The sequence below is a fragment of the Vipera berus genome (genome assembly GCF_964194415.1).
Source record: "Vipera berus genome assembly, chromosome: Z".
Classification (NCBI taxonomy): Eukaryota; Metazoa; Chordata; class Lepidosauria; order Squamata; family Viperidae; genus Vipera; species Vipera berus.
The window spans coordinates 21,448,171-21,464,017 of record NC_138205.1 but is presented as its reverse complement, the minus strand read 5'-3'; the positions used below and the strand labels follow the sequence as shown (position 1 = coordinate 21,464,017).

The 15,847-nt window shown below is 38.9% G+C and overlaps 1 protein-coding gene across 1 annotated transcript in view; it reads left to right on the top strand.

Annotated features, from left to right (window-relative positions):
- The first annotated feature begins 8,352 nt into the window (after positions 1-8,352).
- Positions 8,353-15,847, top strand: part of LOC308678693 (uncharacterized protein) — a 31,332-nt gene continuing 23,837 nt past the window's right edge. The window contains exons 1-6 of the mRNA XM_081345930.1: positions 8,353-8,514; positions 9,122-9,274; positions 13,612-13,737; positions 14,273-14,370; positions 14,525-14,651; positions 15,087-15,181. Of these exons, the coding sequence (XP_081202056.1) occupies positions 9,127-9,274; positions 13,612-13,737; positions 14,273-14,370; positions 14,525-14,651; positions 15,087-15,181 (594 nt within the window). The 5' untranslated portion in view covers positions 8,353-8,514; positions 9,122-9,126. The remainder of the gene's footprint in view (positions 8,515-9,121; positions 9,275-13,611; positions 13,738-14,272; positions 14,371-14,524; positions 14,652-15,086; positions 15,182-15,847) is intronic.

Here is a 15,847-nt window from a genome sequence, read left to right as displayed (position 1 = left end):
TGCAACAACTTCATGCACTACTACAGTACATCATATTAGACAGCATACCTAAATCCTTAACCTAAAAAATGCTAAACTAAAAAATACTTTAAAATATATTTGAGTGATAATAAAATTTAGGTTTAATTTAATTGTAATTAAGTAGTAAAGAATTTTTTAAAATTTTAATTATTTGGCTGGGCCAAAAGTCAGAAGGCCCTGCCTCCTAGCCATATCTGTTAAGCTGTACAGAATAAGTATGTCCTGAAGTAAACTGAATTCTAGCCAAGACATTTCTATCATTAGTATGACTAGATTCACACATGATAAAGCATCTAAACCTTGGTTTATTGACTGTCAAAATTGGTTGGGTTAACGTTACATTTAGCTCTGAATCACTGGCACTACTGGGTTCACAAAGCTCATTCAAATCAAAACCATACGGCTTCATGTACAATATGTGATATAGCAAAGACACATATCCTAAGGCTGGGTGAATTTTGATGACCTTGAAATAAAATTTCCTATTCCAATCTTCCTAACCAGGCCCTTGTCCAAACCAGATTTCACCACATCCTGGCTGAGCATGATAGGCTTTATAATCATATATACCTAGAAGTGTTGAGTTAGAGAAAGCTGCATTATTTCATTGCCTGTTTTCTTGTAAGTCAATGTGTATTAAATACTACTAAACATATTCTAAATGTACCAATCTATAGTAAAATCCAGCCATTATTCAAGGTAACTTGAAACATTTATTCATTCAATTTCTACAGCAGTCCAACTCAACCAAGTGACATTGGGCAGCTTACAATTTTAGAAATTAGGGAAGACCAATGATTATCATTCGTCTACAATAACACTAATTAAAAACCTGTCTCTGCTGAAATGAAAACTTGGAATAGAGAGGAGAAATCAGAGGATTTTTATATGGAGAGGTTAATAACATTTGGCAATTTATTTATAGTATGTATTTAGATTGCCTACGTCCCTCAAGGAGCGGGTCTGGGGTGTACAGTATAATATTAGCATATAAACCAAAATATGAGTATGCTTTGATCTTCTTTATGTCAGCCACACTGAGTCATTATGTAAACACCTGATTTCAGTTGCTAAATCTCAAAAGAGATCCAAGCCAGAGTAAATTGAGAAGACAGCAATTTGTCGGTTCTTGATTTAAAGCATGAAAAAAAAATCGTGGCTGGAAAAGGCCTCTTCTTTTCACCCACCCCTTTCTCACTTTCTGTACCAAACCAAATTGCCTCTTGAAAAAATACCTTTGGGACAACCATGACCTGGATGACTCAGAATCTCAAGAGACATCTTCCTGTTTAGTTGAATTCAATAATAACAAAACACTGAAGGGAATGGATGGAATTTCTAGCAGATTCTCTTCTACAGTTGTTTGCATTTTGATGGAATTTTCTTCTGCAGTACTTTTTACATAACACTTTGACCATTTTTTTCCTCACAGTTACTCAGATATTGCAATTTTATCAGTCAAAAAATTATTGCAGAGGCACTGTTCAGTCACATCACAATGTGATTTCAGCAAGCAAAAAACAAAGCAAAAGTCTGGCACAGAATACCATGGGCCTGTATAATTAGCACAGAATTCAGTTAATTGCTGGTTTATGTTTAGTAGCAATGATTACAGAAAGACAATTTAACAGCTAAACATGATGCAACTTGACACGTTCAGCAAGCTTCCACTTGCAACAACTTTAGGGAAATATTTTTTTTAATTTTCCCATGAAACAACTAAATAAAGGAATGTAATACAAACATGTAGCTGAAAAGTAAAGATGTTTTCAGCAAGATAAATGTTTTGCGCAGACATCAAATGTTAACCTGTTGTTAACGGCAAGCATAAGTACCTGCTTCAGCAAAATTAGTGAATGCAAAATTCTAAAGCCAAGTGCTTATGATGATTACTAATTCATCTTGAACTGGATGTATTGCAAAGTAATAGTTTTATAGACTGAATTCTTCTGGGAGCATGGTTTGCAAGTAGTCGCAACAGTTCATGAAAACTCTCCTTGTCAATCAGATCCTAATTTTTTCAGCCTCCACACTGAGCAATTATTGTTCAAAGGTCAACATACAAATTACAAGTAACCAGTGCTTTTTTTGTAAAAGAAAAAGGTGCCGGAACTCACGCATGTCGTACAGCCCGCCTTGCCTACCCTACAAGGTTCCATCCAAAAAAGGTGCCGGAACTCTGTTATGAGCGTTCTATGACAAAAAAAGCCCTGCAAGTAACCATGAAGTGGGTTTCTCCCCCCCCCCCCAGGTTCATTAGAAATATACAAAATGACTTGGTTCATCTAACTTATTGCCCAACTAGGCAAACACATCTTGGGCAACAGATAAGCACTTTAATGGTCATGATGGATTCTTTTCCTAATCCCAATCATTTTGCAAACATCATCCTTGCTCTAGCACTGCATAATAACCTCCTTTCCCCAAAAATGCTAGTTTGTTGGCTTATATGACATTGTAGTCCCAGGAATATTTTTTATTTCAGGAACACTGGATTTGTTGGCAAGACAAGCAATGTTTTGTATCAGCGAAACAAGGAATTCTCAAGTCTACACATAACATTTGTAGTCAACAAAAAGATATTTTAAATCAGTTTATCTACTTCTTGCTTCTTCCCCTCTCTATAATTCCCTGTAACAGTTACAGCAGATGAAGATGGGGTTAGTTTACAGTAGTAAACCTCAGCAACTTTCAACCTCAGTAATTTTAAGATGTGTGGACTTTAATTCCCAGCATTACCCAGCCAGCCATAAAGTCCTCACATCTTAATGTTGTTAAGGTTCAGAAATACTGCTTTATTCAAAATCTGTGCAACATGACAGAATGGTTAATCAAAAGTCCTGATTAAATACCTCAACAATATCAGAACTTAATAATCGCCACATAATAGAGAAAATATAATGTTTGCCCATAAGTAACAGTTTAACCAACAGCTCCAGAATCATATCACTGCAAAATAAAATCTTATTAAAATCCTCAAACATGATTTATTTTTGCATATTTAATATCAAATGCTTAAATGAACAGAATAGCTCTCACCTTTCTTTACCACAGTACATGTTTTCATGGCTAGGAGAGAAAACGATAACAATGTGTAACAATGAATTTTGGCTCAGATTACACCCTTTTGTGTACTGGATGACTTCATCCAGTCATCCAAACCTATAATTCTGTTCCTGAGAAGGAAAGTGACTGGAACTAATTTAGATGTGAAAGGAAAAGGATTGTGAAAGATTATTCTTGCAAACATCATCCTTGCTAGTATTGCATAATGCCATGCAGCAAATGCTACTTTGATGGACCAGGGTATCAAACCTTCATAACCATCTGTCCCTGTGAAGGAATTCACAATCTGGGGTCTCAGGCACCTCATTAGGACTTGCCCAGCTGGCATCCATTTCCAAGAGGATCTAACTGATTTTATATATTTACAGTATTTAACTAGCTTATTGGATGTCTCAGTTACAGAAGTCGCTCTCTGCAGCTTACACATTTTAATAAAAAAAATAAGAATTAAAAAGTAAACACAGCAGTGAGAACCCCAGTAATCATTTTATCTACCAAATACAGGTAGTCCTCGACTTGCAATAGTTCACATAGCAACTATTCAAAGTTACAGTGGCACTGAAAACAGTGACTTATGACCGTTTTTCACATGACTGTTGCAGCAACCCCATGGTCACATAGAAAAGTAGATGCTTTACTTACATTTTTGTTGCTGTTGTTGTTAGCTGAGAAGTCGTGTCCGACCCATCGCGACCCCATGGACAACGTTCCTCCAGGCCTTCCTGTCCTCTACCATCTTCTGGAGTCCATTTTAACTTTAACTGGGGTTTTTATTTTTCTCTCAGGGATTGATTTAATCTTTTTAAATTGTTTTTAACTTTTGTATTGATTTTTCTTTTAAATACCCTGTAAACCGCCCTGAGTCCTTCAGGAAAGGGCGGTATATAAATCCAAATAATAATAATAATAATTTAAGCTCACGCCTACTGCTTCAGTGACTCCATCCAGCCACCTCATTCTCTGTTGTCCCCTTCTTCTCTTGCCCTCAATCTTTCCCAGCATTAGGCTCTTCTCCAGTGAGTCCTTCCTTCTCATAATTACACTTTTTAAAACATCATTAATATGTCATAACATAGTTTCAGCCTCAGTCAGTCAAACTAAAATTTGAATAAAGGCCTCCTTTCCAGGACCAGGTTCATTTAAAGATAGAAATTAATTATTGAAGAACTTTTCTAAGTACAGGTAATCCTCGACTTACAACAGCTCATTTAATGACTGAAGTTACAACAGCACTAAGAAAAGCAACTTATGACCATTTTTCATACTTAGGACTATTGCAGAATCCCCATGGTCATGTGATCAAAATTCAGCCGCGTGACAACTGTCATATTTATGACGATTGCAGTGTCCCTGGGTCATGTGATCCCCCTTTGCGACCTTCTGAGAAGCAAAGTCAATGAGGAAGCTAGATTCACTTAAAAACCATATTATACCAACTTAACAGCTGCAGTGATTCACTTAAGAACTGCGGCAAGAAAGGACATAAAATGGAGCAAAACTAACTTAACAACTGTCTTGCTTAGCAGCAGAAATTTGGAGCTCAATTGTGGTCATAATTGAGGACTACTTGTACCTAGACATTTCTCACAGTGACTCAGCAAATATTCTTCTGTCAGATCTTTACTTAATGCCAGCTGAGTCACCTTAAAAAGGATACTTAATGAATGCAGTGAGCTGAGAAACATTTCATTTTGCAAGTTTTATTCACACAATGTAGACTTGAACATGTTCAGGGGTCACCCAGAATTTTGCAGCACATAACACTATATGGAAAGAACAATATCCAGGACCGCCAGCCAGAAAGGCATACAAGGTGGCTGAGAATTTCAGAATTCCTTGGTCCAACATATTTGGAGATCACCATTTCTGACAGTCAACTATGGTTACACTTTGCAGGTATTTTCACAGGATCCAGCCATTCTCCAGGCATGCCTCCTGCCTGTTTAGAAAAGTGAGGCTGGAACAAACTTTGGTGCAACCATTTTTGCCCCTTAATTTCCAGTTCAAATATCCATTTACTCTACCCAGTAAGGACATTTTCCACAAACTATTCTCAGTTTATAGTCTTAGATATCTCAAAATTGATGCTTTAAAGCAGGGGTGTCAAACTCAATTTCATTGAGGGCCACATCAGCATTGCGGTTGCCCTCAGGGGGCCGGGTGGGTATGGCCTGGGTGGGCGTGGCCTACTGGGTGGGCGTGGCTAGAGTGCATATGGCCTACTGGGTGGGCACGGCCAGCTCTACATAGTTTGCATCAAGGGTGCCTATGGGGGCCTGGGCAGGAGTGGGACAGATCTGAGGGTCTCTGGCAGAAGGAGGGTCTCTGGGCCAGGGCCAAGGCAGTGGGGGCCGTTCCCTCACTGTTTCCAGGATGGCTTCGCGGGCCACATGAAACCACTTCGCGGGCCGGATCCGGCCCCCGGGCCTTGTGTTTGACATGTCTGCTTTAAAGGTAAAACCAGGATACAATACTATCTTTGATCTTTTAGAATATATAATTTATTTGTGGAGACCAAAGCCAAGAATCTTATTTCCAGGACCTTTAGCTTTCTATCTTCAACCCCCAGTTATTCCCTCCCAAATACAGATTAGGCCCATCTACAGCTCCAAGAAGACATTTGAAAGCTTTGAATATGATTAAGAAGAAGTAAATAAGATCTTGGAAATACTCAAGCACAGAATCACTTTGCCTTTCACTGGAGAAGTGAATATAGCTTTTAAAGAAGCCACAAGAAAGTGATTGCTTTAATGCAGAGCAGTTATTGTCCTGGTGAAGTCAAAAGCCCTCCTTTCAAATAAATTTTGAAGGAAACATGGCCATACATGCCAAGTGGTGTAAACCAAAAGAACAGTTTTCTGCTCATTGAAGCAGTTCTTTTTATACTCTTAATTTAAACAGAGTACATATAACCATAGTGTTTATCCATAATGTTTAATCATAAGACGCAGTGCCATATTATCCCATCACTGCTAAATGAAATTCTACTAAAATCTTCAAGCTTGATTTGGTTGTGCATATAACATTTTGTTTTGCCTGTTCTGAAGAGTGCCAAATATGTTGAAACTGATCATGTACTGCATGCATCCTGGTAGTCAATATAATGGATTTTTTGTCTTATTTGTCATTCTCTCCCTGCTTTTTTTCCTTTCCAGATGACTGCTTTTTGTCATTGCACTTTAATTACCCTTAAAATAAGATACAGGCAGTCCTCAATTTACAACCATTCATTTAGTGATTTTTGAAGTTACAACGGAGCTGGAAAAAATGACATGACAGTTGTTCACACTTATGACCGTCGCAGAATCCCCATGGTCATGTGATCAAAATTCGGACACTTGGCAACTGGCATGTATTTATAGTGGTTGTGGTATCCTGGGGTCTTTTGCAACCACCTGTTAAGCAAAGTTAATGGGGAAGCCAGATTCACTTACATTGCTAATGTAACAACTCCAGTCAGAATTGTGGTGATTCACTTAACAACTGTCTCACTTAACAGACATTTTGGGCTCAATTGTGGTCATAAGTTGAGAACTACTTGTAAAGGGATTCTATGGATCCGGTACCCTCCAAAACGTTTGTGAGCGAGTCTACCCACGTCTTATATTTGGCTATTTGGTTAAAGTGTAAACATACTATGACTATGTGACCCAACTCTGTTATAGGTTAGCCATATAGTAGCTCATTTTATAGTGCTTTGCAAATATTGTGTTTTTTACAAGACCTTCCATCAGCAAAAAGGTTATCACTCACTGAAGGCTCAGATGTTTAGCCTTTTTAGCAATAAAGTAGTTTTAATTAAGGATGTACTGTACATTGGGTTTTTTTCTTTTTACACAAAATGCTATTGCACTCTTAATAGACTACAGTGTGGTATAAATATGCCGGTTATATGTACTGGGGAAAAAATAATTCATTGGGAAACAAAAAATAAAATAAAAATGTGACTCACTTATTTGCAATATTCACTTTATCGTGGTGGGCTGGAAGTGAATTCCAATATTTCTAAGGTATATCTGTAGTTAATACAAATTAAAGGTAAAGGTAAAGGTTCCCCCGCACATGCGTGCTAGTCGTTGCTCATCTCCATTTCAAAGCCGAAGAGCCAGCGCTTGTCCGAGGATGTCTCTGTGGTCATGTGGCCGGCATGACTAGATGCCAAAGGTGCATGGAGCGCTGTTACCTTCCCACCGTAGTGGTCCCTATTTTTCTACTTGCATTTTTATGTGCTTTCGAACTGCTAGGTTGGCAGAAGCTGGGACGAGTAACAGGCGCTCACTCTGTTACACGGCACTTGGGATTCAACCCGCCAAACTGCCGACCTTCTGATCGACAAGCTCAGCGTCCTAACCCACTGAGCCACCGCGTCCCTTATAATACAAATTAATACTACCTAATTTTACAATGTAAATCCTGCAATAAAAAGTGCTCTTACTGTGACAACATTTTCAATATTTTAGATACCAGAACAATTTTCTACTAACAAGAAGATACAGGGACCTGTGGTGTTCTTGGAACATCTGGTTATTTATTAATATACAGGTTGAATAGGTCTATTCAATGCATGTATCAAAGACAGTCAAAAAAGTTAGCGTTTTCCTAAGATTGTCTTAGCCTTTGAGTGTCTGGCTATGCTCAATGGGAGTAAATCCAAGTACCTGCCTTCAGTTCTCCAAGTCCTTTCTCTGAAATTTAGAAAAAAATATATCAATGGAAGTGGACTGTATGGCACCAAGAACCAAATCTGAATTCCAGTCCAAATTCATCAAAGAAAACGGTTTCATTTTAATGCTAGAGTTCTGCCCTCCAATATACTAATAAATACAATTGCCCTCCAATAAATAAGTAATATGCATCTGAGCTTCTGATGGTGTGATGTACTTGTTCTATGCAAAGTTGCAAGTCCAAATCTACGAAATCATAATGATGACATTCGGGGTTTTGTGCAAGTTACTGAAATGAACTGCTTTGTTAATCAAGGTCCAGAAAACATCGTTTGAAGGCAGGACTGCGGGGTAATGTTTTCCTCCCTAAGTAAAAGGAAGAGGGGGGGGTTTAGAAAGACTAAGCTGGACTTAATAAGGATAGTGTATAATTTAAAACTTTACAAAGCCAGTATTAATGGCATATCTTTGAGAGGAAAAACAAGTTCAGACTGGTTTGAATGCCAGCAAGTTTTTTTTTTAAGAGTTTGATTTCCACCCAACCCAATATAAAAGATTGTGCCAAGTGTTACAAAACATGTATTTCAAAAGGCAAGGCCCTCCCTATTTGGCTGGAACAGAAAGGCTAAATTCAGTTCCTCTTGAATACTCACAATCCCTCTCAATACAGGCTGAAGCTTCTCTGGTGCTCCACTGATTTGCTTCTGCTCCATTTCCCAAGCTAGAACGCAGCAGGAGCCCAGCCAGCTCCATCCAAGCTAAGGTAAGTATTCCAGACAGCTGATACGCCTCCTGCTTAGCTGCATTTTGCAAAAGGAAGGAGCAATACGGGTCATGTAAATGGTTTTGAACCAGGACTTGTGGGTTCTTTTGTGAAGGGGCTGTCTCAAGACCCAACATTTGTGGATACAAATTGGCGAGTATTGCTGTTTTCTTTTAAAGGAGGGGAAAGCATGTGAAGAGTAAAGCTGCTTTGATTATCTCTTGAACCATTTTTTTTCACACCTCCCGTGACTCTGTTAAGGATAAATAGATGCCAAACTAGCAGCTTCTAAAGAAAACATTTGAAAATATAGCATATTTGGACAAGAAGGTTAGAGGTGTGCTTTATTTGTTTCTATTCCTTCTCCGTGTCTTCCCCACTATCTATCTCCTCCAGCTGACTTTTCAATCCTGTGTCCAGGATGACAGGACGGTCTATCTCTATATGTCAGATGTTTTCAAACATTTTGGGGTGCTACTATCAGCTGCCACTCTCACTAGGCTCTGAATCCAGGATAGCTGCTGAGTTGGATTGCAAATCTCTTGACTCTGGGTAAAAAGAGCTGCATTTCCTCAGAATGCCATCCTCCCCTTTAAACTTTTCTCAGCCAAAATGAAGCCAGAACAAGAAGAAGCGCGCCCTCCATTGGTCCCGGTTAAGGGGATCCCCATGGTAAAGTATTTTGCAGAAGTCTACGATGAAGTGGAAAGATTTCAAGCACATCCAGATGATTTACTGATCTCTACGTACCCCAAGTCTGGTGAGTGATGCCTTTGGCTGCATTTTCATAAATGGAGAATAAAATGTTCTGGGCATTCATGTGTGGAAAATTTCTAACTCTCTACTTTCCGTTTGTTATAACAACACACAAGATGATACATTCCAGGCAGCTGAAAAGCAACTTTTTCTTTGAGAGGCTGGTTATATATGGCTGAATAGAGAACTATCTTCTTATGTTACATCTGATCTGCACCCTAATGATTTATTGCCCGTAGTTTTGCATCATAAAGATATTTTTCTTTCTACTAAATTTTCTTTTTTGCAAAAACATATTCTGTCTTGTTTCCTGAATTACAGCATACTCTTACCAGTTTGCTAAGCGTTAGATTTTACAAGAAGAAATATCAATGTTGCTTGAAAAGATTCATCACGACGCTGTAGTATAATAAATGGATGCTGTTCCAACTTTCTGTTTTTCCTAGTTTACTTTGCAAAGAAAAGTGAGACAAAGAATGTTGGATAAAAAAAGGAGACTGTCCATAGGTGCATATTCTCAGTGAAAGTTCAGAAATGGAACAATTAAATTTCCCATTGAAAAACCTCATCTGCAAATATGCATGGGCTGGAGTCCAATTTTCTTGTTAATGTTTTTTTATCTTTTAATCTTGAATTATAAATCTCCTTGGCCTCGTTTACTGTTAATCAGATCAAAGTGCATTCAGCATAGCCAACCTGCAATTTAATATAAAACAAAGCTATTTTATGATATATTATGAAGGTAATTTCATCTGTCACTTAAAATACATTTTTGCTAAAAGAGACACAATCAGCATGAAATTGCAGGCAAAACTGCACAGCAGGACACCTCTGGATAACTGCCAAATATTTATTAGCAGAACTCTCATTTGATAAGAAAAGTGGGTGAAATGTTTCATTTGATATGCTGTTGTTAGATACTGGAGGCTGCCCTTTTAAGTGGTGTGTATGAGGGAGAACAGTGTTTAATATGCATTCTAACACTGCCTGTTTGTCCATCCCCCCTTCTAAGTTTCCTTCCTGTGCATGGGACATAAAAATTGCATTTCTAATAGGAGGAAAGCTGCTTCTGCTCATGACTGTCCAGAAAAGCAGATAGTCCTAGACAGATGAACCATCTGTTCTCTTCCCTAACTTCAATTCTTGGCTGAAAAATATATTTTCCAAAGGCATTTTTCATTTCCAAATACATTCTGTCATTGTTGGCACTTTTATAGGTCACTTTCTTTGCAACTCAGGAAACTCATTAAAAGGATATTTCCCTAGCTTTATCAACATCATCCTTCTTTGCCTTGAGGAAAATCTTAGGTTTTAGATTATTCTTCTGCTCAGGCCAGAATTTGGGAGAACAAGCAGCCAAGATTACTCTAGCTGTACTAAGGACAGATGCAAAGTGGAGCAGCCAGTTCTAAACATAACTGTAATAATGTGTTTAAACTGATAAAAACTTCCCTAATATGTTAAACCGGCTGATTAAACCAATAACACTTTCCCTCAAACATTAAATCAGGTACACTTGTTACCTTAATATGTCATGAATTGGAATGTGTAAATAAATTTTCTCATTATTTAAGATGAGGCAATCTGAATATTTTGTCTTCCACCTCACAGAATTGGAGTAGGACAAGCTCTAGTTTTGAAGGTGAAAGATGGAATGTACACATGGAGAATCAGTGGATATGAATTTTGGTAAAGCAGAACTTTCCCAGACAAAGACCCAGATTAAGAGACTGTGCAGGCTCTTAATTTCGGTTTTTCTGGGCCTCTATAGGAATGACATGATAGCAGTGTTTCAATATTTGAGGGGCTGCCACAAAGACCAGAAAGTGCCAGAAAACAAGAAACCATGGATGGAAAGTAATCAAGAAGAGAAGCAACCTAGAATTAAGGAGAAACTTCCCTAACAGTGAGAACAATCAACCAGTGTAACAGCTTGCCTTTGGAAGTTGTGGTTGCTCCATTCCTGGAGGTTTTTAAGAAGAGACTGGATAGCCACTTATCTGGAATGGTATGGGGTCGCCTGCCTGAGCAAGAGGTTGGACTAGAAGACCTCCAAGGTCCCTTTCCATTCTGTTATTTCATTATTCTGTTATTCAGTCCCAAAATGGCTTAGGATGTGTGGAAGATGTTCAGGGTGTTGTTGTTATTAGTTGCGAAGTCGTGTCCGACCCATCGCGACCCCATAGACAACGTTCCTCCAGGCCTTCCTGTCCTCTACCATCTTCTGGAGTCCATTTAAGCTCACGCCTACTGCTTCAGTGACTCCATCCAGCCACCTCATTCTCTGTCATCCCCTTCTTCTCTTGCCCTCCACCTTTCCCAGCCTTAGGCTCTTCTCCAGTGAGTCCTTCCTTCTCATTAGGTGGCCAAAGTATTTGAGTTTCAAATGTTCAGGGTAGCAACACACTAAATTTTTTCAGGATAGATGTAGTAAGTTAGAAAGTTATTGCTTTAGTTTGACAAGATTCTGCCCATTAGCTGTAAGCAAATACAGGATTGGACCCAATTGGATTTCACTGGGTGGTCTTAAGGCTTGAGCCTGACAATAATAAACTCTTTGCCTTCTGTTGAACTGAACTGCTATCTGCCATCCTTGACTTGGAAGAAAACTGAATCAGCTTGAAATTTGCTCTGCCTGGTGCCCAATCTCTATCCTCCTCTATTGCTTTTGTTTCATCTCATTTGCAGCCATAACAGATTTGTATGAAGAGAGCCAGGTTAACCTGTGGTAGCAAAAAAAAATCTATTTTGCTTCTCCACTTGTAACACTGGAAGTGAAGATTGGTGATCACTAAAGGGCAGGAGCAGAGAAGCATTTAGGGGCCATCTTGGACAGGGCTATCCTGCCACTCCTGATTGGCACTCAGACCGGAAACTTTGCTCCAATATAATTTTATGACAATTCAAGAATGAAATGTTGAGTGGAGAAACACCCTCAGGAAATAAAGTGGATATAGAAAATCCATGCACCCCTGTTAAAATGCCAGGTTTTAAGATATACTAAAAAAATCATACCCAGATAAATCACTTTGTAAGTTTTACTACCTTTAGTACAGATAGTCCTCAATTAATGAACATAATGGAGCCCAAAATGTCCGTTGTTAAAAAGACAATTGTTTAGTGAGCGCTTCATTTTATGATCTTTCTTGCCACTTCACAGATTTTCAGTTGGATTCTGGGCCATTCCAAAATTTTGAGCTTCTCCTGGTGAAGCTATTTTGTTGATTTGAAGGTATGGTATATCATAATGAAAGGTGAAATTCCTCTTCATTTTTCGCAGGTCTGAAGGTTAAGTGCCAAAACTGACCAATATTTGGAACCATTCATAATTCCCTTCACCTTGTTTAAAGCCCCAATTTCAGCTGAAGAAAAGCAATCCCAAACCATAACGCTGCCACCACCATGCATCACTATGGGTATGGTGTATTTCTGATGATGCGCAGTGTTGTGTTTGCGCCAACCATACTTTTTGGAATTACAGTGGAGCCGAAAGTTTAACCTGGGTCTCATCAGACCATAACAGATTTTCCCATGAGTTTTTGTCAGACTTGATGTTCATTTTTGCAAAATGTACGAAGGCTTGGATGTTTTCCTTCTGTCTTGCCACCCTACCCACAACCCAGACATATGAAGAATATGAGAGATCTTTGTCACAAGTAGTACGCAACCAATACTTGCCAGACTTCCCTGCATCTCCTTTAATGTTGTTGTAGGCCTCTTAGCAGCCTCTTGAACCAGTTTTCTGCTCTGGAAAAAAATTGTACTCTAACCCTGACTGATACCTTCCAACAATGAGATCTTTTTAATGCTTTACAAGCTCTTTGCAGATTTTAGCTTTTGCTGTAAAAGGCAACTGAGCACATTCCAGAAAAATCCCACTAGAACATTTGAATTTCATATGGGCTTGATCAGAGTCACTTTAATTGATGGCAGATATGTACTGACTACTATTTGACATAGTTTGAATATGATTGGTTAATTCTGAACATACCCAGATCCTTACTCATAGGAGGGTTTCAACACTTATACAGCCACATTATTCTAAGTTTTTATTTATTTTTTCTCCTGAAAGATTTCAGCTTGTTTTTCAATTGAATTGTACAGCTTACGGTATGTATTATATTAAAGATGGAAAAATTCTGAAGTGATTTATCTTTGAGTCTGATTTTTTTTACATCTCAAAAACCTGGCATTAGAAAGGGGTGTTTGTAGACTTTCTATAGCCATTGTATACTTGTAGTAGCTAGTAAGAAGAATCATGTTTTGTTTTAGGTACTAACTTGTTTTTTTCATGTAACGTGATCTTGGTTCACCATGTCCAACCTTCTTGTGCTCTTTCAGGTACCACCTGGGTCAGTGAGATTGTAGACCTGATTTACAAAGAAGGCAGTGTGGACAAATGCAGAGTTCAACCCATCTATATGCGAGTCCCTTTCTTGGAATTTGCTGTACCTGATGTCCCTTCAGGTAAAACATCCCAGGTGTCTTCCTTTCCAGAGAGCAGTTTGGTTAGGAGAGGGATGGAGGTGGAAGTCTAGTCTATGTGGTGAAAGTAGGGCAAGGAGTGGAGAACCTGGGGGCAGACTCAACAGAGGTCTCAGCCTACAGTTTCTGCATAGCCACAAATAGATTAAGTCTATTCTTTCTTGAATTCTGTGGACCTTTATCTAGTGCCATTATAGTGCTAACTGTTACTTGAGTAGATTCCTTTGCATAGGTAAGAGTAATAAATCAGTTTAATTTGAACTTCACATGTAGTCCTGGTCTTTTGCACTTCGCATTGAAATAGAAATGCCAACTGTGAAGATACCATATACAGTATATCTGTGAAGATAACCATATAATATGGTAGATTTGCCTGCAGACATCTCCATAGCTTTTCCTAATGTTATTTGAGAAATCTGCAAGCAAATTTGTCAGAATGTATCTGGTATGGATAGGTTCATGGAGGGGGAAGGGAGTATGGAAGAAATCTCTTCAATTATTCTTTTTCCCCTTCCAGGCATTGAACTGCTCAAGGAAGTACCCCGTCCATGTCTAATTAAAACCCACCTTCCTGTCCAAATGCTCCCCAAATCCTTCTTGGAAAAGAATTGCAAGGTGAGAAAAAATGTGACCGTTAATGCATGAAGTACTGGTCAATTGAATGCAACAACATGTTGGATAAAGATTTTCCGCAAATCATTACACATTGTGACTTCAGAAATGAAATACATCATCAGCTTAATTAAGTTTCTTGTTTGTCACTCAACAGGTTATCTATGTGGCCAGAAATGCCAAAGATGTGGCTGTCTCATACTATTACTTTTACCAAATGGCAAAAGTGCACCCAAACCCTGGAACATGGGAGGAATTTCTGGAGAAGTTTATGGACGGGACTGGTAAGTGGATAATAAACCCTTCCAAGTATTGAGCTTGATCTTAGCCCTTCTTGATATGGTAACCTCGAAATATGATACTGATCCTATTACCTCCAGCTAGCAAAGCAAATAATGGGGGTGGCTGGGCGCCATTTTGGGGGAAGCCTCTTAAGACCTTGTAGAAGCTGTTGGAATTAGTGAGATGTTTCACAGAAATTCTGTGAATGGGAAGGTCAGGTCAGGCCTTCTTCTTCTTGTTACCCTTTCTGTATGAGTGGGCAGATATGTCCATGTACATATATGGTTCTTTAGTTTGACTATCAACTTCTACTAAGGTTTCTAGTCCTGTTTCATACCCCTGATGATCAAACCAAAATAAGTAGTAAGGAAACTGTAGCTTTCTCCATGTTGCACTAAAATTCCCATCATTCACAAGCATTCTGTTTCTCTTCTCAGTGTCTTTTGGATCCTGGTATGATCATGTCAAAGATTGGTGGGACATCACAAAGAAATACAGGATTCTGTACCTCTTCTATGAAGACATGAAAGAGGCAAGATTCTTTCTGCTCCTTTTATTAACCTTCTTATTCTCTACTACTCTAATTTTCACTTCCCCACGTTAAGAGTTAGGAACGGGGCATAGATCTCATGTTCTACATGGCTAATAGGGAGGGGTAGGATGGGACTTTGGTAGCAACTCCAGGGCCAAAAATTCCTAATTCCTCAAATACATCCCTTATTGTAACATTCTGATGATAATTAGATGCTCCAGAAAACCTACAAGTAGGAGAGGAAGAGGGCAAAACTGCTCTCATCCATTCAAACTTGTTTTCTTTTATTTCCATATAATTACTCTACTTTGTGTTTGTCCAGCAAGACATTTCTCAGGTTCTTTTCCTAATTATATATCCGTAGAAAGATAGGCCTGGAACTGGATCTACATTTATACACGCCTGAGAATAGACCCACAGAAACTAAGCCATGGCTTATTTCATTAATTTCAATAGGCCTTCTTTATCTAAATCAGAACCATCCCAAAGCTGAATAGGAGACAGTTCCTCCCATCCCGATACTCCCATATTACACCCCTCCTGTGTGGGCTGCATTGGTTGCCGGTTGCCCTTCGGGTGAGGTTCAAGGTGCTGGTCCTCCTTACCTATAAAGCCCTACATGGCTTAGGCCCGGGATATTTACAGGACCGTCTGCTGCCAGGAACA